Source organism: Protobothrops mucrosquamatus, unplaced genomic scaffold (genome assembly GCF_001527695.2).
Source record: "Protobothrops mucrosquamatus isolate PMUCROS unplaced genomic scaffold, P.Mucros_1.0 scaffold46, whole genome shotgun sequence".
NCBI classification, from domain to species: Eukaryota; Metazoa; Chordata; class Lepidosauria; order Squamata; family Viperidae; genus Protobothrops; species Protobothrops mucrosquamatus.
Window position 1 is genome coordinate 1,280,756 of NW_015386428.1, and position 23,347 is coordinate 1,304,102.

Here is a 23,347-nt window from a genome sequence, read left to right on the forward strand (position 1 = left end):
GAGCAAAATGGACATCGCCAACAAACTCGGAGTGCTTGGGTATGGTTAGGAGGGCACTGACTTTTCTAGGCTGCCCTATCTATGTTTCCTGATAAAATACATGGGAAAATCCCATTAAAGGAAATTTCCACTTAGGGTAGGGTTAGGTCACCATGAACTCATAGAGCAAAATGGACATCGCCAACAAACTCGGAGTGCTTGGGTATGGTTAGGAGGGCACTGACTTTTCTAGGCTGCCCTATCTATCTTTCGTGGTAAAAGAGCTTCACTACTGGGCATCTTTTCCTTGGAGGAGCTGTGCATTTGAAAATTCATTTTTAGTCAGCTCTTCCTGTGTATTTGTGGAGTGTGGCATTTTTTTTGGGTGTGTGTCATTTAGTACTTATTGTCCATCCTATTTATTAGCACCAGGAAACCGCAGGGCAGAAGACTCTTTGCTTGCTGAAAGTCCCACCCTGGAGTCACTTGGGCAGTGAAGAGTGTGAGGAGGAGGAGGAGGAGGAGGAAGATACAGTAGGTCAATGCCCACCCTGGAGCAACAGTAGCAACTGGGACACATTCCGATAATCCAGAAATACCTCAGATTTCAGGCAGGACTTCCAGCATCTTCTAAGAAGCAGGGAAATAACCAAATTACAGATGGCACGTGAGCCTGAGAGATGGCATCTTTTCCAGGGCCTTCTGGTTAAATTTGTGGGATGAAGACAGGATTCCACTCTGGAGCTGCCTTTGTAGCTCTGTGTATGGGTAGATCACCTGCCCAGAAAAGAGCCAGATGGAGCTGGATGTCTCCAAATGCTGCAAGCCAAAGGAAGGGAAGGATCCAGTGGAAATGGGGGAACAAAGGGAAGGAGTGGCCACCCACATTTCATACCCTGAGAACCCCACACAGTTGCCCAAATGTTGTGCTATCCCGGAGACTCCAAGGCCCACCACTCTGAGGCCTCCAACAAAGCAAGGGAGAAGAGCGTCTTTTCTTTGCTTCCCTTTTACAAGGTCACCCTTGGCGGCTTGAATCAATGTTGATCTTGCCAAGGATAAAGCAGGCAGGCAGGCTGCTTTTCCTTCAAAGGGACTACAGACTTTCTTTTCCCCTCCCAGAGGCTGGAGTGGGATTTCATTGAGAACTTGAGGGCTGTGAGGAAATCACTGGATTATCTGGATGTGTTTCTGGTGTCGGTAGGTGGAGATGTGTGAAGAATACTAACTCACGGAGTGTGAGCGCACAACAGTTTGCCCTTTTTGTGGGTCTTGCACACTTCCACAATTTTCTTTTGTTCCCAGATTTGTAACCACAGACCAGCCCTCCTGAGGCTTCCGGGTGTGTTGGGAACGGGGTTCCAAAATTACTAGTCGTGTGTTTGAGAAGGGAACGCCAGTAGGTAGCCACCTGTCAGAGTGAAGATTGTGGGGAAACGTCAGGAGAGAAATCAGGCAGAATGTTTTCCTCCATGGGGAGAAACAGACCCGGATCCTTCCCAGGAGAGTCTCGTGCTGCCGAAGGAACATTTTGCTCTGCTGACTGCCCGCTCGCCTGCCTGTCACACCAGTTTGCCCCCTGGGTGCTCCTGAGAGAGAGGGAAGCGTGAGAGCGCAGAAGAAGTGTAAGGCCGGGCAGAAAGGAACTTCACAGGATCCCCAGGTCCTGCCATTCCACTTAGTCCTGTCCTATGAAGAGCACCCCGTGCCTGTTTCCTGACCTCTGTTGCCACTTTGCACCAAAGAAAATCAGGGTGCGGTTATTTTGAGTTTCTTTCTCGTGCTCCCTTTTCTCAGGAAATCAGGGTGCAGGTAGCACCTTTTTTGACTCCATAAATGAGGAGGGCTCTCCTCCCCTGGACTGCAAGAGCAGGAGGCGTTTGCCTTCCTCTGAGAAGGGCTCAGCTCCTTTGTCTCTTTTCCAGCCTCGAGAGAAGGGCAGGATGCGCTTCCATCGCCTGCAGAACGTGCAGATTGCGCTCGACTTCCTCAAACAGCGACAGGTAAGCCCTGTGCCCCCCCCAGGGGAGGAGACTGTGGTGCCTCCCCCCATTCATCACCATTAGTGTCCTGCAAAAGATGGGATTCCCTTTGCTTGTTGCACTTAAGTTGAGGGAGGGGAGAAGTTAACTGAGTTTGCCTTTTGACATGGAGCCACCTTACACGCTTAGTTGAGCTTGGGAATGAGGGCCTCACTTCTTCCCCTTTTTGTCCCCCAGCAGTGCTGTGAGGGATGCCAGGCTGAGAGAGAATGGCCATCTGAAGCTCCAGAGTGATAGGAAGGGATTCAGACCAGTCTCACTTCTAACTTGTCCACCATCACACCACCTGCCTACTACATCCACACCTCCCCAACCTAGGGACCCAGACAAAATAGTCACACTTCTGGATATTGTCAGTCTTCAAAACAAAATTAGAGGGGCCTGTTAGGCAAAGAAGGATGTATATATTGAGGAAATGAACATATAAATGCACCCAGAGACAGAAATATTGTTTGCAAAAATTGAGTAATTTGGAAAACCACACAGGAATATGGACCATTTGAGAATCCAGATTTAGTCATTACAAAAAAAATTGTTAGAAGATGCATGAACAAGAACAAATTGAGAGAGACGGAGAGGAGGCTTCCACTAAAGGTTGTGATCCTGGGGAGGAATGCAGGCCTGACTGCTTGGCAGGGATCTCTCCTTAAGCAAGCCAGCTGCCACTGCCTGAGAAAGCTGCCAGCATAGCCGGTCCATGCTACAGCCAGCCCTGACTAGGAGAGTCTGAGGAGATAACAACTTGTGCAGGCCGGTGGGGATCTGGGCCAATTTCAGAAAGTGTCACAGTAAATCTATCTGCTCACAGGTAGTCTCTGACATACAGCTGTAGTGGAGCCTGCCCATTACAGTTAGATGTCATGGTGGTTGTAAAATGGATTGGTCATGAGTCTGACCCACAGTGGCCTTTTAGTAAATGCAGGGGTTGTAAAGTTCATAAAGAGAATGCTGTAGTCATTAAGTGAGGAACTGCCCTAACTACAGCTGGGCTGCCGATTGCCAGAGGTTTGGCCGTGTTATTACAGGAGGGAGCCGGCCATTGGAACTTTGATTCCGTGTTGTAAGTCAAGGTCTGTCTGTATGGCCAAAGGCTCCTTGTCTCTCCAGGGAGAGATCCTGGACCTTCTGGGCCCTGCACTGCTGACTTTCCAGACAGACCCCTCAGCCGAGGGATGGGCTCGGAAGGCCTCTTGATGGACAGCAGAGTGAGGTGGAGCGAGGGATGTTCCAGGTTCCGTTCCAATCCGGGCCCAAGTTGCTTCCCCTCCCTGTTTGCCTCTTTGCAGCACGATCCAGGTGGGGAGGTTCTCACGAACACAAGACCCCATAAGCTTCTGGTTCAGATGTGTGAGAAATCTTGGCAAAACGTGTTGGGTGTGCTCTGTATACATGGGAGAGCATTATCTGGCTACGTGCAGCATATTTGTGTGAATCGCTCTATCTAAAAAGTATTTTACTTACAAGCGGTATCCTTCCCCCAGTTCCATTAAAATGAGGCATTGTGTTCTTTCCAATGGTTGGTTGTGTAGGATGTGGGTCCAGCACATGCAGGTTTGCATTCTATAAGGTCTGCAGGTTATTTCTTGGAAAGATAATCCTTGGGATGGAAATGGGATAAGAAATCTTTGTGACCTCCTTTGCATGCTGAGAGATACAGCAGAGATGAGCTCTTGGCTGTAGGGCCTGAATGTTTGAAAAGTGTCACAGTGGAAGCTTTGTAGGAACGTGACCATTTGGAGCATCTAAAGTATATTGTGAAATTAAAACTCATGTGCATAATGAACAATGAATATATTTCAGTATTTTACATGGCACAGCTGTCGGAGCGGTCCCTGTGGCTCTGCCTGATCTTCCTCTTTGGTCCCATTTCCAGGTGAAACTGGTGAACATTCGTAACGATGACATCACCGATGGGAACCCGAAACTCACCCTGGGTCTGATCTGGACGATTATCCTTCATTTCCAGGTAAGAGCCTGGCTTTGTTCTGGAGGGGAGGAGGAGGAGGAGGAGGCCTGAGGTGGATTCGCTGGCCAGTTAATCGCCTTTCCGGTCAGGGAGAATAAACAGCTTTCCCGTTGGTGGTTTCTGTGATTCACTCATTACATCTGCTTCTGTTAGGAGCTCCCAGATCATCCCTGAGGTGGTCGGGAAGGGACCTTTCCTCTAGGTGAAGTTGCCTGGCTGTGTGCGGTGGGTGAACAATGGGCATGCTGTGTTTTGGGGAAGGGGTGGCTGCAATCCCACATTGCAAAGTAATTACCTTTTTATTACCTTTAAAGGCTCAGAGAGGGACCTTTGATTCCATGTTGGCTCCTGGCAGCTTCCTGGATTAGCAGTTTTCTTGGCAAGGTTTTTCAGAAGTTGGTTTACCATTGCCTCCTTCCTAGGGCTGAGAGAGAGTGACTGGCCCAAGGTCTGGCTTCATGCCTAAGGCAGGACTAGAATCCAGGGTTTTCCAGTTTCTAGCCTCGTGTTTTAATCACTACACCAAACTGGCCTTTTAACAATAAGAAGCACACTGAATATCAAGGCAGAGATTAGTACTTAGATTGCTCCTAAACACGGAAAGATGCCTGAAAATCTGAGAGTCTCAAATAATTGGAGCAGAGTCTTGCTGCTCAGCGAAGAGTTGCGTGATTGTAAGTTTGCAGGCAGTTTCTTTCTCCCTGAATCCTCGTTAGCTAGAGCTGCAGTAGGAGATTTAACAGAATAACAGAAGAGATGACACCAGTCTCTATTTTTCATGAATTTCTTGGTGAGTTACAGCCTCAGAAGCCGTGGATCTCCGCCTAAAAACTCAAAGGAAGAGTAAAGGGCCCACCTCTTTCTTCTCCTCACCAGGCGTTGTTTGCGAGATCTTTCCATCCTGTCAAACATTTCCCTGGGTCGCCTTCTCTGCTACGGAAGGGGCAAGGGATGGAGAGACGGGTGGCTGGCAAGGAGCTTGGGCGAGCAGGGTGGACATTCTGGGTGCTCTCTCAGCTGGGTTATTTGCTTGAAACTTTTTCATTACCCAAGTAGGTAACATCATCAGTGCATCTGCAAGAAAACAACCCAGCTCAGAGAGCACCGGAACTCCACAGAGCAGCCCTGAGCTGGAGAGCTCTCTTCTGTTGGGACCTGCTTCCCAGGGGAGGGGAGGGGAGCTTCCTAAAGCCACAAGTGATTGAGATGCCAATTCTTTTCCAGTTAGGAAAAAAAAGGGTCTACCGAGGGCCAGAAGGGGATGCGGGGGGTGTGTGTGTGTCTTCATTGAGCGTAATAGAGTTGATATGTTGCCTTTCATGGGGTAAAATTAATTTTTTTTTGGAAAAAAATAAGTTTCAGTAGTATGATTTTTAATTGTTATTTTCTTTAAAACACCTGCCCCAATTGTACTGCTGAATTCCAGCCCCTCTTCATTCCTCTTGCATGGAGAACCCAGCTTTGGGCTTAAGAGGGGCTGAATCCTGACCCTGAGCTGGAACGTCATCAGGGCTAGCCCGGTGTGTTGCTGTAGGTCTTGCCTCCACCTGATGGACCGGTGGGGGGCGGGGGCTATTTAGAAATGCAAAAGGACCAGCATCAATGGACCTGAAAGAAATCCATTAACTTATTGTCTGCCAGATAATAGTTCTGTTTTAAAAACCACATTATGTTATTGCATTCAGAGGTTTATCCCACTGCCATCATTTCCTGAAGTGGCTCAGGAATTGGGTGGATTCTGCAGAAGCTGAGGTAGGCTCAGCCTTCATGGCCTCCTGTCGCGCCGTCTTGCATCTGCCAAAGGAGACCAGGTCTGAACCGAGCCAACACCAGTGTGCTATTCATCCCCCTGACCCCTCCTCCATTTCTGGCCAGGCAGGCACTAGATGGCACTGCTGCCTCAAGAACACGTGCAGGCGAAATGGGGAGGGGTCTGACTGCAGAGGAGCCCCTGTGAAGGTGCTCATGCCCAGAAGCTTCCTGTTGCTGCTGCTGCTGCTGTTTGGGCGGGGATGGAAAGAATAACTCAGCTAGGCTGGAGCAAAAGACACCTGGGGGGGGGGGGCTCCTCCCAATCCCTCATGTTTTCTGCAGATCCATAGGAGCTCCTTGAGAGCCATTTGGATTTACTGCTGCTGTTGAGGAGGGAGAAGGAAAGGACGGGCCCGATGCTTCCTTTCTCTTCCATTACAAAGGGCAACAATAATTTTCTCCTGAGCCGTCTCGAACAGGGTCCACCCTAACCATTTCAGCTGGTGCAGAATGTGCACTTCCAGAACAGCGCATGCTACGCCTCTGGTCCACGAGTTGTACTGGTTGCCAGTTTGATTCCAGGTCCAATTCAAGGTGCTGGTTTGATCTTAAAACCCTTCATAACATAGAACCAGATTACTTGTGGAACCATCCTCTCCCCGCCTGGTCTGGTAAAGGCCTGCTGTGGGTCCTCGGCAGGTCCCAGGGGGTGGGCCTTCTTTGCCATGGCTTTATGGAATATTCTCTCCCCCCTCCCAAAGTGAAGTTAGCTCCATCCCTGCTGATGTTCAGGGGGGCCCTCGAGACCCGGCTGTGTCACCAGGCCTGGGGGTGCCATGGGACGTGTGAAATATTACAATGGCTTCATCACTGTGGCTGATACTGGCTCTCGCTTATGCTGTATGGTTTCTTAAAATAATGACTGTGTTAAATTTTAACAATGACTGACTTTTTTTACATTTATTGTTTCTAATCTTGTACACTGTCCAAAATAACTGTTTGTGAGATGGACAGTTATATAAATTTGGTAGGTAAGTAGGTAAGTAAACTAATCAGAGCAGACAGCTAGTTGCCTTTCAGTAGATGCTGGAGGGGAGGGCAAACCGAACGGGATGGCAAAATACAGGAGGAGGATGGGTCCATGGCAGAGTTAATTACATCTGGGTGAAAAGGAAAAGCAGCTTTTCATCTCCTTTCCTAAAAACTAGATTTATTTATTTAATTTTATTTATTTAAAAGATTTGTATGGCTGCTCATCTAAAGCAACTCTGAGCAGCTCCCAACAACAATTGCATGGTGTAAAGGCCTTCCTTTGTATGGACCAGCTGATGTCTTTCGTTGTGAAATGTGTGTGTTCAAAAGCACAAATTAATTAAGGGTGATGATGATAATTGCCTAGAATGAAAAAGAGGGGAGTGAATGTCTTGTGGGCGGCTGATTTATTATTTATTTATTTATTTATTAATTTGATTTATATACCGCCCTTCTCCCGAAGGACTCAGGGCGGTGCACAGCATATTAAAAACAAATAACAATACAATACATAAATAAATACCAAAAATAAAAAAACCCCTCTAAGACCAAATTAAAAGCCAAATATTGGTAGCTGTGTCGTAATTAAAATTGTATTAAAAATCGTCCCTAACTAAAATCNGGTGTCACATGGGAGTAACGAGTCCCTCCCATCACCGCCCGCGCGGCCGCATTCTGGACCAGTTGTAGTCTCCGGGTGCTCCTCAAAGGGAGTCCCATGTAGAGAGCATTACAGTAGTCCAGGCGGGAGGTGACGAGAGCTTGAGTGACTGTGCGCAAGGCGTCCCGGTCCAGAAAAGGCCGCAACTGGTGGATCAGGCTGATGGTGTACAGCCTGCTCTGCCCCCAACTGAAGAGCCCAGGCAATCAAAGGGATGCCAGTTCAGCTAAAGGGGGATAATTTCTGATTAATTTGGTGGATAGAAAAAAATCTACTCTCCCTTCTTGCTCCAAAAACTCGGAACCGATGCTCTTCCAGGAAACCCTCCACTGTCAAGGCCGCTTCGTGGGAAGAGTTGGCTTTGGCCTGCTCTCTTTTCCAAACCGGAAGGAAACCCTCCCTGTCCCTCCTGATCTGGACTCTGTGGGGAATTTATGTCTGTGGGTCTGAATTCCCCACAGAGAGCATTGTGGCACTCATTGCTCTTTGGCCTTTCGCAGAAATGTTCCTAGACCAGCGTTTCTCAACCTCACCAATCTTCAGATACATGGACTTCAACTCCCAGAATTCCCCAGCCAGCATAGGGAATTCTGGAAGATGAAGTCCGTCCATCTTGAAGTTGTTGAGGCTGAGAAACATCGTCTATTCCACACGTTGGCTGAAGGGGATGAACGAGGAAGAGGGAGGGGGCCTATATTGCTTTCCCCAACTTCAGGAAGTTTCTTGCCATTAAGAAAATTACTTTTCTTTAGACCCAGAAGGCAAATTTGGAAAAAGGAAGTGCAGCTTCTAGTGACCTTTGGCTCCCCCAAATTGAAGTGACTATTTAGATACAGCAGCTGCTAAGCTTTTGGCTCCCCTGTCCCACATTTCCGCTTAGCATACAGCTAGAATGGCAGTTTTCCACAGAACGGGGGAGAGGCAATAGCCCGGCCCTGTTTATTCCCCCAGGCTCCTCCCGCGTTGTAGACGTCCTGTGGCTGGGTTGAGGAAGGAGAGCTCCTGTTAAGGATGCCAGGGCAGCCCTGCTGCATCAGGGCAAGGCCCATCTTGGTCCAGGATTGTGTTTTCCAGTGGCCAGCCTCATGTCTCCGGGGGCTCCACAAGCAGAAGGTGGAGGCCTCTCCCTTTCTTGTTCCCTAGCAAGCTGCCGCCTCTGTCCTTGGAGTAACAATTATGAAATCCATCTCCCATCTTTTAAAGCTGTCCAGGTCATGATTTTTATCACATCTTGTGGCAATGAATTCCACCGGGTCGTTTTGTGCTTCGTGAGAAGTCCATCTGAGTTGGACCTCCAAAGTTCCGTCTAGCTTTTCTGGCTATGCATGTTTAAGAAAATACTGAAAGTGTTATACTCTGCAATGCTGTAATGCCGTGAGCCGTGCTCGGTGGCTTTGGTAGGAATTGAGAACATCCGGTGGACACCAGATTACCTGTTTCTGATGCTGTTTTTTTACAATTTAAGAAATACCTGGTTGCATGGGGGGGGGGGATGCAGTTACTTTGCAAGATGACACAGGCTCTTCTGAGCTCCAGGCTGCCCATTGGCCGGATGCGCTAGGAGGTGCCCAGTGTCCTCCTCAACATCCAGCCTCCCAAGGAGGGGCAGTCGGGGTCCCACACTGGTCTCTAGCTGCAGGTCAGGGTAGCCTCTTTTCTCCTCGCTTTGGTTCATACGCCCCGAGGGGACATGGATGCAGCTGATGGGGGCCTGGGGTCTGGGTAGTTTGGCTGACTGAGCCCCACTGAATGGGCGTTGAGGCACCCCGGATGCTCCGTGTGGCCGAGGAGCATTGCCAAATACATTTTCCACAATGCTCCTCAGAGCCGAGAGTGGCTTTTCACCCCAGAATGCCTGCCTTGGTACTTAGAGGCAGCCGGAAGGAGGCTTTCTCTGCTGAGGTTAATCTTCTCCGGCACAAATCCCTGGATGGAGTTTATCCGCCAGCACAGCAGCAGCAGCAGCAGCTGCCGCCTCTCGGTGGCTTTGCACAATGCCTCCTCCTCGGTTTCTTTCTCTTTGGGTGTCTCCCATTCTTCCCCGCTCGCTCTTTCCCACCCCACCTTCCTCTCCTTGTTTTTTGTTGTGCTTTTTTTTTTAACTTTGTCTCCCGATTTCCATCTCTCTGCCTTGGTGCCACACCCCTCAGCAGCCTCTCCCTCCCTCCCTCCCTCCTGCCGCCACCGCCGCTGCCGCCTCTGCCTCTGTCTGGCTCTGGCTTTCTCTCTGCCAGGGGAGCCCTCCCATTACCTCATATTTGGAGAGAAGCCGCTGCAGCCAATCGCGTCTCTGGCTGCTTTTGGGTCAAGTGATTTCTGAACTGCAGTGAGGTGCTCTGAATGTCTCTCCCTTCAGCTCCCAGCCTCGTAAGATGGCTGTCTGAAAACGGCAGCGGCTCAGCAGGAGGAGCATCTTGATGTGCGGGTGTGTGTTCGTATTTGAGTGTGAGCGTGCTTGCAGTTGTGTGCATTTTTCAAATGGGCACCTAATCTGATGAAGCAGCTGCTGGGATTTCTCCAGGAGGCCGGTGGCAGCATCATCGCTGCATTGCCACTGGAGCCCTGCGCACCACCACGGAGATGGGAAATATTCTGGGTTGTGTCAAAGAGCTGAAAGAACCAGCCAGGGAGGTGGGGAATGCTCCCCTCTCCCCGCAGAGGAAAGCTCGCTTCAGGCGGAAGAGGAAGGGGAAGGGGAAGAAGCCGATGGCCCCGGAGATGCCTGATCCAGGAACAGAGAGACCCTCCTCGCAGGCTGAGACAGCTGAGCAGGAGGACGAGAACGAGGCATCAAAGAAATTCAGAGGGTCTCCTCTGGAGGAGGAGGAGGGAAGGGCTGGGGGCTTCCACCCAAGCACTGCTTCCTACAGGGAGGCTTGGCCACATTTGAAGATGGAGAGTCTGGAGCAAGGACACATCGTGCAGGTGAGGGAGAAGTTTCAGGGGACTCTGGAGCGAGTTCACCTGGTGACAGACAAGACCTTCTCCCTACCTGGAAGCCCAGGAGACTTTCTTGAAGAGGGAGCCACATTCATTGCTCACCTGCTAGACAACCCAGCAGAGCAGAACTGTGAGAAGGTGGCAAGCCAACTGGTGGTTCTTCAGAGGCCGGTGGGTTTGGGCAACAGCCGAGCAGTTCTGGTGCCACTGCCCGTGGAGGCTTTGCCTGAAGTACCTGGGGAGAATCGCTTGGGAGAGCTGGCAGGGGTGGGCTCTTGGGCTCAGCCAAAGTTGGAAGTCCTACAACAGCAACAAGGAGTGACAACAATGGTGGAAGAGTCCTACAAGAACTGGAGTAGTGAAGAAGGAAACGAGAGTCTATCGAGCACTATTTGGGGAGCTTCTTATACGGCAGAGAAGGGCACAGTCTCGGAGCTGTCCACGCCATCACCTATGGTGGATCAGGTGGAGCTCAAAGGGATGGAGAATCCTCTGCAACCTCCATCTCCACCAGAAACACCTGTTGTCAAGAGAAAAGAGGGCATCAGCACAAAGTTCCCAGCCTCCCAAAGCAGGGTGTCTTTCAGTGGGTCAGCCTCCAGCGCTTTCCAGTCCTCTTCGGGATACGGCAGCGACTCAACGCATCAGCTGGCAAAGGCGGCTGGGGCTTCATTCTGCAGAGAGAGATGCCCTGCCTCTGGGAGAACGGATGGACCCAATGGGAGAAGAGCCACCAAGGAAAGCCGCAAGCCAGCCAAAGGAGGGGTCAGTGCAGTTTTTCTTTTCCAACTCGTTGAGACTAGGGCAGGACAGAGCAAGCCTGAGGTGTTGCAACCATCATGGAAGTCATATATTGGGATTCGGGTTGGGATGGGATTCAGGTCCTAGAGTGCAATCTGGATAAATTGGAAGAGCCCCTTCCCGGGCTCTCATTGGGAAGGATAATAAGAGGGAATAATTTGCAAAGTTGCACAATTTCAGCTGTCTGGAATAATTGTAGGAAATCAGTGTGGAAGTAAAAGCAATTCACACAAGTTTATTTGAGAGATTTTGTTTGGTCTTTTGATCCAGGGCTCAGACCTGGCTTAGATAGTGAACTCCAGAGAGACCGAATGTGAAGTAAGTCCCCATCTTCTCTTAAAGGTGTGGGATGATACACTTCACTGACCATCTCACAGGGTGGCAGTTCCAGACTTCTCTGTCTCCTTAGGAGAGAGATGTGTAGTCTCTTCAACTCAGATCTGTTTGAGGGGGGCATCTTGTGGTGGAACATCTTCTAATTTTTAGGGAAATGGGGATATGCTGGGCTGAGCCCTGCTGCTTAGAACAAGTTCTAAAATAAATGCCGATGCTCAAAGATAGTGTAGGCTGTTGGCCACTCAACTCTCCCTGTGAACATCGGCCTTCAGAGTAATCTGAAATGGAATAGCGATGCAGGAAGGAAGGTTACCTTGCTTGGTCTGACTCTCTACAACAAAGATATTCAGCCTTGTGTCCTTCTGATGTTCTGGGATTTGCCTTCCATCTGCCCCCACCTGCACAGCCAGGGGCTGGAGATGGCAAGAGAGGTCTGGAGGCTCACAGCTGGCTCCGAGGAGCAGAGCTAAGGCCATTCCAGGCTCTCATTGTGACTGTTGCCAGACTGGCCGCTTCTGTTGACTTTCTCTCGTGGGTGAGCGTGCTGGAACCCCCCTTTCAAGTCTTCATTCCCAGAGAGTGATAGTTGCAAATTTCCAGTGGGGGATGATGGGGCGGAGAGCAGTGGAGCCAGTCTAGAAGCTCATCATCAGCGTAGATAACCCAGCTGATATGTGCTTTTCAAGAATAATGCCATTTAAAAAAGAATAATATGACATATTTCTTGTTAGATGGAATTTAAACATGAAAAATGTTATTGTAGGGCAAAGGTTATAGAAAGTAGACATATGGGGCCGGAGGTTTTCTTGTAGACCAGAATTCACTTAACGCCCAACAGTTCTTTACCTAAATCAAAAGAAGACTCAGATATTAAGCTTGTCCCCTTTGATCCCAGGCCCCTCCCCCCCAACCCTTTCGTCCCGTGTGGAGGATTGGAGAAGTCATTGGCCAGGCCCAGGAGGACCCAGATTCCTGTCCCACACCATCATAGAAGCTAACTGGGTGACTTTGGCCATCCATTCCCTCTCCATCTCATCTACTACGCATGTTTGTTTGATTTTTAAGCTCCCCTATGCTTTTGAGAAAGCTGGGTTGCTTAGAGTCTGGTCTGTTTCACCATTTCGATGGGGTGAACATACCTGGATGGCTGGTAAGAGTCTTTCCTTCCTCACTGACTTTTTTCCATTTATCTATCCAACACTAATAACCAGGTAAAGTAGATCAGAGAAAGGAGAAATGCTATCAAATTTTAGGGCTGTTCCTCTTTCCCAGTGACTACTTGGTATCATCCAAAACAGCTTTCCAGTTCTTCCTCCTCTCAGCTTCCTACCCTTGCCATGCGCAAGTTTGCTACTGGGCATTTCTAAAGCGATGTAAACATCATCCAGCATGTTCTCATGTCCGTATTCTGGGGAAGCCAAAGGTCTCTTGGGATTTGTTTTGTGAAGGAACAGGCCTGTTAGAAAAGCTTTCTTGGAAACCCCCAATGGATGACTTCAGTCCTCCTACAGGTGCTGTTTGGTGTCGGTGTGGGTAGAGATTAAGGATTTGGGATCGTGGTGTGTGACTGCCAGCCGGTGTTCGTGGATTAACAGTGACTTTGGCTGTCACCGGGCTGGTTTGCTTGGTCACACAACCAGTAAGGGCCAAAGTAGCGTTGCAGGATGGTGCTGTTTAGACCAGGTAGCAATTGTGTGTGGGCAATACAGTCTCAAGGCTGGGAAAAGGACAGTCGCAATGGGCCTGCTGACTCAAAAAAGCAGGAGGAAGAGGCTTAAGATTTAAACCTTAAGTCTTAGGATAGAGGGCTTGAAGAAGTTGGTAGTGGACGGCTTGGCCTGCCTGTTTGGACAAGACTAGAAAACAGCTTGGTGACTTTTTAACTTTTGCTTTTTGATCTGTGGCAAATTCTGGGCGAGGGAGATCCGAATGCCAGGCTCTCTCCAGACTCTGTTGAAATGGGCAGCTCTGAGACATTTGAGTCTCAGCAGGACAGGAGCTCTTATGCAAGCAGACCCAGCTTCCTTCTCACTCGGTGTCCTGCATTGTCTGTGGATCTTCAAGGGGAGAGGAGGTACCTGCTTATGAGCTGCAGCCTAGCTTTTTATTCAAGAATAAAGGCTAGGATTGTACAGTGGACAGGAAGGATGGAGGCAAGAAATTGCCAGTCAAGAGACAGTTCTGTTTATCTCATCAACGACAGCTTAGGTCAGGTGGAAGGAAACCTGGGAAGGACTGTTTCAAATCACTCTGCACAGATGGGTGCGGAGCATTCCTTTTGCGGTTTCCAAGCCTCTGCCTTTACCCCAATCTAACATTAAAGAGATCTTTCTAAAATCTGAGTAATTCTTGCTTCCTTGAGCTTGATCAGTTTGGTAGGCTTGGTAGGATTTTTGTATCACAGTGCATCACATATTCTCCCAGATGACAATTCTCTCTTGTTTTGTTGGGTCTTGTGAAGAAAACTGCCCCAAAGAGTCAGATCACATGAATCCATCTCATTTTTTTCCCCTTGAAACCCAACACAAACCACCTGCTTCACAACCTCAGCAGTCCTCTTGTCTCAGTGCCTGGCTGGGCCTCCTCTGTCACTGGAACATGGGCTGTTCTGTGGAGATCCATCTAAAGGCCTTGCGGACCTGTTTGTATCTTTCAGATCTCTGACATCTACATCAGCGGAGAGTCAGGGGACATGTCCGCTAAAGAAAAGCTCCTTTTGTGGTCACAGAAAGTAACGGCTGGTTACGTGGGAATCAAGTGCACCAACTTCTCTTCCTGTTGGAGCGACGGGAAGATGTTCAACGCTGTCATCCATAGATATCGGTAGGTAGAAGCCCTCTCCTCCGTCTCAACCACGTAAGGGAAATTTGTCCAAAATAGGCGACACTTCTAATGCTGGAATGAGCCTGATTTGTATTTTGCAACTGGATATGTCCAGGGTGTCAGTGAGAGCTCCTAAGCCGCTTTTTCTGACTAATCGATTTCATTGAATTGAACCTTTTGTTGAATTTTATTTTTTTCAACCTTTATTGAAAGATATATATTTTTTTGTGCAACCAGAAGCAGTCTGGAAGCACATTAAAAAGCTGCCGGCTCACCTGCGTTTTTTTGCTGCCATACGCTTAACCCAGCTCTATGTAGAGGCCATAAAGAATTTGGGATCAAAATCCTACAGCCAGCCAGACCCCAGGATGCCTCTGGAGTGTCACTGAGGGGCTTCCTTCTGTAGTGGCATCCCCACCTCTTCACCCCACCAGTTCCCAAAGCTTTTCTTGTAAGAAGACCTCTCCCCTTCACCCAACCCTTCTCGGTACCGAAGCCAGATGAATGGCTTAATTTCTGGGGTGTTTTCCCATCACCCCCTTTCACTCTGAATAACAGTGATGTCCTGGCTGGGTTTGATTTATTGTTTTTGTGTCTTTCCCAAACCACCTGGAGACAGTTTGTTTAAAAAACCTCTTAGAAAATACACTAAATAATGCTAGTAATTTATTAGTAGCCGATGCGAGCGCCTCTACTAGTAATAATAATAACCGTTTAAGAGCACCCACAGAGCTTTCTCTGACTGCCAAACAAGACCAACAACCCTAAAAAAAGGTGAGTGGCCCAACCTGAATGCACAGGCAGCCACTCTGAGATGTGATTCTGCAGCTTCTTCTGATTCTTGAGAGGTTCACATGGGTGAGGCAACCTCCACTGAGTGGGGAAAGTTTCAGTTACATCCACAAACTCCCAGTCATTGCAACTCATCATATTAGGATGAGAAGGGATTAGCTTGCCAGCATCGAAACATTTGGGCTTGCTTTGTTTTCAGGCTCTGTGGGCTAAAATCCCAGAGCCACCAGTCAACACCACTGGGAACATAACAGTGAAAAGAAAACGGATGTAATTTTCTTAGGCAAATTTTGGTTAGAATCCCTCCATACTGAGAAACTTTAGAGTGATTCCACCTTAAGACAGGGTTTAGGTTTGGAAACTGTTCTGATTGCAGGGATTTGGGAGGTGGGTGCTTAAGAAATCAGATAACTTTTGTATGAGGAGGTAAGAGGGTCCCACAGATCTTCCCCAAAAGGAGGATGGAGCTGCCTTTGCACAAGGAGGGCTTCCCTGTTAGAGAAGGACGCCATCGGCACCCTGGCCTTCTCAGTACGCCCTCCTCAGACGTTAACCATTGACGGATGTCCCTTCGCAAATCATCCACATTCACAGAGGCCTTCTGGTAACGTCTGTGTCCCCAGGTGGAGAATGGGATGAGGCTGTTCCTTCTCTTCTCTAGCAGATGTGTACTGCTTGCTTGCAAGTGCTGAATCATCATAGTTTGGTTTATCGGTTTCCTACAGACCAGATCTTGTGGACATGGAGAGAGTGTACATTCAAGGCAACCGAGAGAATCTGGAGCAGGCCTTTGAGATTGCTGAACGGCTGGGGGTCACCAGGTTGCTGGATGCAGAAGGTGATTGAGGGAACAGTGGCAGGAGGTTGGATTTGGTGGAGATAAGTTAAGAAACTTGGGCCCTGGAAGACAAGAGAGTTTAGACCAAACCAACTAGGTTTACAACACTGGCAGCATGTCAGGTAGGACCCTCCTTCACTTCTCAGCATCCTGGTGTAGCTTGCGAAGTTTAACCAGGGCCTCCTCCACAGCCTGAGCTACCCCCGTGTGGTTGCTTAACAACGGCAGTGGACGAGGGAGCTGGGATTGTAGCTGTTGAGTGAAATGGTCACAGTGGTGCCTTGCATAACGAAGCAATGGCTTATGACCCAAATTGTAGGCTCAATTGTGGTCATATGTTGAGGACCGCTTATATTACTATTATCTAGCGCAGGGGTAGGCAACCTCGGCTCTTTTATGACTCATGGACTTCAACTCCCAGAATTCCTGAGTCAGCATAGCTGACTCCATGAGTCATAAAAGAGCCGAGGTTGCCTACCCCTAGCGTTACTGATTTCCAAAGCACTTTTAAGAATTTGCTTCCATTAAAAAGCCAACATTGTCCCAAGAGGCATCTAGGCCTCTGGGCTTTCTGGAGACACTTAATTGATTAAAATAGATCTGCACTGATTCTTGTAGAGCAATGGTTCCCAAGCGGGGGTGCGAGATGATATTCCAGGGGGTGCGAAAACTTAGGTTTTCAAAATTATCGTGTATATGCATAATTTGTTGCCGTTATTTCAAACGTTTGTAAGGGGTGTGTGAGAATATATCAGAAGCGTTCTAGGGGTGTGGGGTATAGAAAAGGTTGGGAACCGCTGCTGTAGAAGCTTACATTTAGTCCCAGTCTGAACAGTGCATCATATAGCTTCTTGTGAACTATGCAACTTGAGATTACAGATGGTAAGAACTCTTTCTTAATTATTTTGCTGAAGAAGGAGAGAGAATGTTATTCATTGTAGGTAAAAAAAATCACCACTTCAGGGCAGAAGAGAGAAAATAATATCTTCTTGGTTCATAAGAGAATTTATATTCCATAGTGGAGCACACCCATAATCTTGAGTCCCTTACATGAAATGTGAAGTAATGCTGTCGTGAAAAAGCTTTAGACACAAGTCATTTTTCTTTTTTTCAGATGTTGATGTCCCTTCACCAGATGAAAAATCCGTTATCACTTATGTGTCTTCAATTTATGATGCCTTCCCCAAAGTCCCGGAGGGAGGAGAAGGAATTAGTGCCACTGTAAGTTTTGCCACTCTTTGTTCAGCCTGGAGGGTTCACTCAACATTTTGCTTTTCTGCAGCTTCTTAGCACTGTTGTTTCCAAGTGAATGATGTCACTGTGTACCTATGCGGGGAAAGGCAATGAACTGATGTGATAATATGGACTTATACAGTAAAAGAACTGTTTCGAATTCTTTAAGAGCTATCCAGCTTCAACTTTCTCATCTTTATATTATGTGTGAGATGTGTTGGGAGAGAACTGACAGTTGTGGCCTGGGTCATCTGGCAGATGTCAGGTTAGAAAGTCAGCTGTGTTTCTATGTGATCCTCTTTCTTGCTGCCTCTTGGTGGAAACTCAGCTTTTAGGAAGTGAGGATTGTTCTTCGGCTTCCTCTACTGCACTGAGAGGCAGGCACTGAGATCCCCTCTTGCCCAGCTGTTCCTTGGCTGCATTGGAACCTTGGCACTGGCCTTGAGCCATTTTGCAGAGTGAACAGAAAGCGTGCATTTCAGTGTTTATTTTTTTCTTTCCCCCCATTTTGATGGTTCTTCTTCAGCAGGATATTTTTACCTGGTGTTTCCTTTCCTGTCGGTGCCACTTGATTGTCCTTGATTTTCCCTTTTCCTTGTAGGAAGTGGACACAAAGTGGTTAGAATATCAAACCTGTGTGGACACACTCATCAGCTGGACCAAGCAGCATACGATACAGATGTCTGACAAATCTTTCCCCCAAAACCCTGTAAAGCTCAAGGTAAGTTCTGGCCAGTTTTCCTCTTATCAAATCTGGAATAGCTCCTGATTTCAGTTGCTGCACCGTCATTTGTGGAAGCTCCCTTCTGTCCAAAATACAAACCTGGTTGATTCTGTGGCTTTGGTTGAGCTTAGTTGTGGATCACATCCCAACTCAGAGAGTCGGTTATCTGGGGTTGAGGACACCAGACTAGAAACCAGGACAGGGTGAGCTCCAGTCCCTCCTTAGGCCAGTCCCTCTCTCTCAGCCTCGCCCACCTCACATGGTTGTTGTTGAGGACAAAGTAAGAGAAGGAAAGTATTGGGTATGTTTGTTATTTAATAAAAGTAATAAAGGCATAATAATTTTATTTAAAAAAAAACTGAAGGCCCAATCACCACAGCCCCTGAAGTAACATGATGCTTTTTGTTTTGGAGAGGGTCTTAGAAATAGTTTCTTTTTATCTCTGTTTTCTGATGTGCAATCTCTATTTGGCTCCGGCCTGGGGACAACCAGGAGTGCTCCCAGTTAGAGGCAGCACAGTCTCTGGAGTAGCAGAAAGCAGAGGAAAACATTTGGCCACCAGGGAGAAGACTTCTGGTTGTTCGCTGCTATTGGAACTGAGGTTGCGGGGGGGGGGGGGAGGCAGGGAATTGGTCCTCCTCTAGGAGTGAGGGTGTCATCTGCGAGGCTGCTGTTGTGGAGGGGAACAACTTCTCGCCTCCCCTTTCCTTTGGGGCTTCTGTCTGGGTCACTAGAGGCAGAGAGATGAAACTGGGAGAGGAAGCAGGATTAGTTGTTTGTTGGGAACAGGAGGAAGGGGAATGTGTGTGTTTTTTTGGGGGGGTGGGGTGTCATCCTTCTGCTCCTCTTGGCAACTGAAGTGAAGTGGAATGAAAGACTCTGAGAAGCATTTGGCTGCCTGGCTTTTCCTGCTTTAGCTAAGTGCTAGGAAAGAGGCTTGCTCTGGTTGTTTATTTGATATGCCACCGCAGTCCACAGACATTAGGGGATGCACGATGTCATCTAAACCCCACCTTAAAACATCAGAATGGCTAAAACAGATGGTTGCCCACAATACCTCATTGAAAGGCCCTTTGGAGGAAAAAAAAAGATTTTCAGCACCTCTGAAATGTCAGAAGGGGAGGGCATTAATTCACCACATGAGGACCACTACAGAAAATGTCTTTTTGTGGGGGTGGGAATCTCTTACCTATCTGGACTGGGCAGGCAGCCTCGGACATAATAAGGCAGATTCTGATGTACCTTGGCAGTAGGCCATGTGCAGCTGTATAGCCATTATTTTGATTGAATCCTGAAAATTACTGATAACTGGTACAACAATGGGCATCCCTCTGCGTGAGCTGATTTTCCCAGCTAATAGCCTGGCTGTAGGTTCTGCACCAACGACAGTTTCTACGTTAACTGCATTAAGGGCAGCCCCACTTAAAGAGTGTTGCAGTAGTCTGCTTATGTGATGATCAGGATGTGAGTTCTTGTGGATTTAGAGTCAGGAACAAGAATGATCCAGAGGAACGTAACAAAGAATAGACAGGCCGCAGGATTGCAGGAAAGAAACTAACAGTTGGAAAAGGATTGAACAGAAGGTCCTGGGAAGCTGCCTTCTGCTGAATGAGGCATCAGCCTGGCTCTCTGTGAGAGACTGAGGAGGCCAGGAAAGGATTGAAAGTCAACACAGGCCCAAATAATCAAGAGGCAGAGCCAGCATTGGCAGCGAGAAGGGAGCTGTAGGGAAGCTACCCTTTATGATCTCACTTCTTGCTTCTAAGAACTTTCTGCAGATCAAAATATGATGCATCTCACCTTCTTCAAGAAACACGATTCATGGATAAATCCCTCTGATTTTGCAGGCACTTTATAATCAATATATCCACTTTAAAGAAACAGAAATCCCAGCAAAACAGTTAGAAAAAAGAAGCATTGAAGAGTTATACAAATTGCTGGAGGTAAGAGACTTCCATAGATGTATTTTCCCCCCATATATTTTATTGATTTTTTAAAACATAAATCATTTAATAGTTGGTAAACAGTGTGTTTGCTGGGTTTACATTTGTAAAGAAAAATCATTAACAATTGGTTTCTATAATCCATAATCCACGTAGTACATTTAGTTGATTTCCCCTTTTCCCCAAAATGTCTTCTTTGCAAACCTTGAGTTAAGGCTTTCCCCAAGACGAATGGAACGACCGCCGTCATTCCAGAGTCACTGGGGCACCCTTCTTTCTTCGCCGCCTCTCCGGGGTGGCTTGGACCCATTAGGGTCTCCAGGCAGGACGAAAATTAGCCACAGGGGTGCGGCGGTTCGCAAGCCCGCAACCAGTCGCTACCGCGCAAGACCAGAAGTTTCCAGATTTGCATAGATGCATTGGGGTATCTTATAACAAGAGTTGCAAATTACCACTGTGATTTGGTAATTTGACTTTTAATGGATGGCCCAGAATTTCAGTTCTGTGTTCCCTTAAATCTGTCACCTGCGTGTCAGTTACAAGTAAGCTCTGAGTCCAGCTTTGCACACAATTCCCCCAGTGAAATTTTATAGCATGAACCAAGTCTCTGTTCTAATTCTCTGTAGTACTAAATATGCAGGGCCAGTAGCAGTTTTCCTGGGAAGACCATTTTAGGGGAGCGTGGAAGATTAAGGAAGGTGGTGGATCAGGCCCTTCTTCTTCCCCAAGTAGGCTGCTGCCAAATTCTGGGGCCACAACTGTACCTCCCTCTCTTAGCCTGACCTCTGGCTGCTGCTCCCTAATTGTTTTCCATGACTGAAATTTAGTTCAAACTCAGCTTGGTGAATTTACACCATGCCTACTGCCCCTTAAGTTATTTAAGACTTTTCTTACCTCTAAATGTTGTCCAAACAGTATTGTTGGGCAACATACAGTTGTTGCAGAGGAGAATTTCCTGGTAGGTAATTCTCATTATCTCCAAAAAACAATGGATGGAAACTAATCAAGGAGAGAAGCAGCCTGGAATTAAGGAGAAACTTCCTGACAGTGAGGACAATTAACCAGTGGAACAGCTTCCCTCCAGAGGGTTGTTGGTGCTTCATCACTGGAAGTTTTTAAGAAGAGACTGGACAGCCACTTGTCTGAAATGGTATAGGGTCTTCTGCTTGAGCAGGGGGATGGACTAGTTGACCTCCAAGGTTCCTTCCAGCTCTATTCTGATTGATTGATTTGCTGCACCTCAACCTAGACAAAAGAAAGCATAATTTGGATCTCAAAGCCCAGGAGAGGACCTCTTTCTACTGGATGTGTCCCTGGTCAGGCTCAGGAGAAACGGCTTCTCCTCCTCTGTTGTGTTTTCCAGGCCTGGATTGAATTTGGCCGTCTGAAGCTGCCGCAGGGCTACCACCCCAACGACGTGGAGGAAGAGTGGGGAAAGCTGATCATAGAGATGCTGGAGCGCGAGAAGCTGCTGCGACCGGCTGTGGAAAGGTGAGCCCCGTGCTGGGCAGCGTGAGGGCTGGGAAAGTTTCTTCTCTATGTTGCGAAGCCTGCTTAAGTTAAACTCTTGTCTTGAGAGAAAACAAAAATAAACATAAAGTAAACATTCTTTTACTTAGAGAAAGAAGTGGCTCATCCATTCTCTTAGAAATAGTGACTGATGCTTATTTTGCAGACTGGAGCTGCTGCTGCAGAGAGCAAACAAGATTCAGAATGGGACCCTCAGCTGCGAGGAAAAACTCACCTTGGCCCGGAACACGCTGCAGGCCGTAAGTCTCTGCTCTGGGCCTCCCTGTGGCCCTTCTTCACTCCCTCCCTTGCAGCCACTGGGGGTGGCCTCCCCTTTGGTCTCTCGGGGCCACGGACCTTGCTTTCTGGCCTTTGAAACAGTCTCCCATGTTCTTGGACTCTGTCGTTAGGAAAACAGAGCTAGGGAACTAGCTGCTAATTAAGTGTGCCAGACATTTCACCATTTGTAGCTGGAAGTTGCTTTGTCTGCCTGCAGTCGCTTCCTGCTTGTAGGACCTCCTCTTGCTCTGTCCTTGGCCCCTGTGCTTTCCTCAGGCTCCCATCGATGGTACGTTGTTTCTTGCTCCCTTCCATCTTCTGGTTATCTCCTCCTCCTCCTCCTCCTCCTCCTCCTCCTCCTCCTCCTCCTCCTCCTCCTGTTTCACTGTCTCTCCTGTTCCACTTGCCCTTTCTTCTCTTGCCTTTATCAAGCATTGCAGCCTTTCTTGCTACATGTGCAGAAATGCTCTGGTCTTTGACACCCTTCAGAGAAGCAATCCCGTATCACACTGTACTCTCGGCTGACACCTTTTTTAAGATCGGTTCCCTTTCATGACTTCAGAGTTCTTCTGCCAGAGGTTTTGGGCATCTTCCTCAAAGAGGGAATAACCTTAAATTATCTCTTGCCAGGATGAAACACACTTGGAGTCGGGCCAGCCGGTGCAGTATGAATCCGACGTCATCATGTACCTCCAAGAGTGTGAAGGACTCCTCCGACTGCTACAGACGGATGTTCAGATACTCCGGGATGAGAACTATTACCAGTTGGAGGAGCTGGTCTTCAAGTGAGTGATGTTTGTGGACAGCTGAACTTAGAAAGGAGCATTTAAGAGCATTTCAAGTCTGGGGAAAGGGTGGATCCTCCGTCTTCCAAAGGACGCTTGGTCTTGGGCCAGTCTGAGGACCTTGTAATGCCTGGACAGGCCCCGTGACATTCCAGCTGACCGATTCATACTGAATTTATACTGCGCTGCACTCTCATGGGAATCATTTCATACAAGTATAAATGTTATAATATCTGCAGCCCAATGAAACCCAAAAACATAAAGCACACAAACTGGGACACGCCTGGTCACATAATGACTCGATTTACAACTACAACTTATGACCATAATTCTGGGCTTGATCATGGTCATGTCAAGGGCTTTTTCATTTTTAACAATCTGTTATATTTTAATAATGAGTGATTTTATGTATAGTTGTTTTATTGATTATTGTACTCCACCCAGAGAGACCTTTTGTGAGATGGATGGCCATATAAATGGGATTAATAAATAGAGGGTCAGGAAGTTTCCAGTACTCTGTTTGCAGTTGTGTGTATATGTGATTCTCTGCCAACCTTGCCTCTTCAATCAACCAATCAGAATGGAAGAGACCTTGGAGGTCTTCTAGTCCAACCCCCTGCTCAAGCCAGAGACCCTAGACCATTTCGGACAGGTGGCTGTCCAGTCTTTTCTTAAAAACCTCCAGTGATGAAGCATCCACAATGTCTGAAGGCAAGCTGTTCCATTGGTTAATTGTAATTGTTAATCACTGTTAGGAAGTTTCTCCTTAATTCCAGATTGTTTCTCTCCTTGTTTAGTTTCCATCCGTTGTTTCTTGTCTTGCCTTCTGGTGCTCTGGAAAATAAGTTGACCCCCTCCTCTTTGTGGCAGATACTGGAACACTGCTATCATGTCACCCCTAGTCCTTCTTTT

The 23,347-nt window shown here is 47.8% G+C and overlaps 1 protein-coding gene across 1 annotated transcript in view; it reads left to right on the top strand.

Annotated features, from left to right (window-relative positions):
• The window catches only part of MACF1 (microtubule actin crosslinking factor 1), a 224,806-nt gene that overhangs the window by 66,982 nt on the left and 134,477 nt on the right, over positions 1-23,347 (top strand). Inside the window, exons 4-13 of the mRNA XM_015811630.1 lie at positions 1,905-1,982; positions 3,895-3,987; positions 14,166-14,332; positions 15,850-15,962; positions 17,077-17,183; positions 17,797-17,916; positions 19,767-19,862; positions 21,226-21,353; positions 21,538-21,631; positions 22,281-22,435. Of these exons, the coding sequence (XP_015667116.1) occupies positions 1,905-1,982; positions 3,895-3,987; positions 14,166-14,332; positions 15,850-15,962; positions 17,077-17,183; positions 17,797-17,916; positions 19,767-19,862; positions 21,226-21,353; positions 21,538-21,631; positions 22,281-22,435 (1,151 nt within the window). The remainder of the gene's footprint in view (positions 1-1,904; positions 1,983-3,894; positions 3,988-14,165; positions 14,333-15,849; positions 15,963-17,076; positions 17,184-17,796; positions 17,917-19,766; positions 19,863-21,225; positions 21,354-21,537; positions 21,632-22,280; positions 22,436-23,347) is intronic.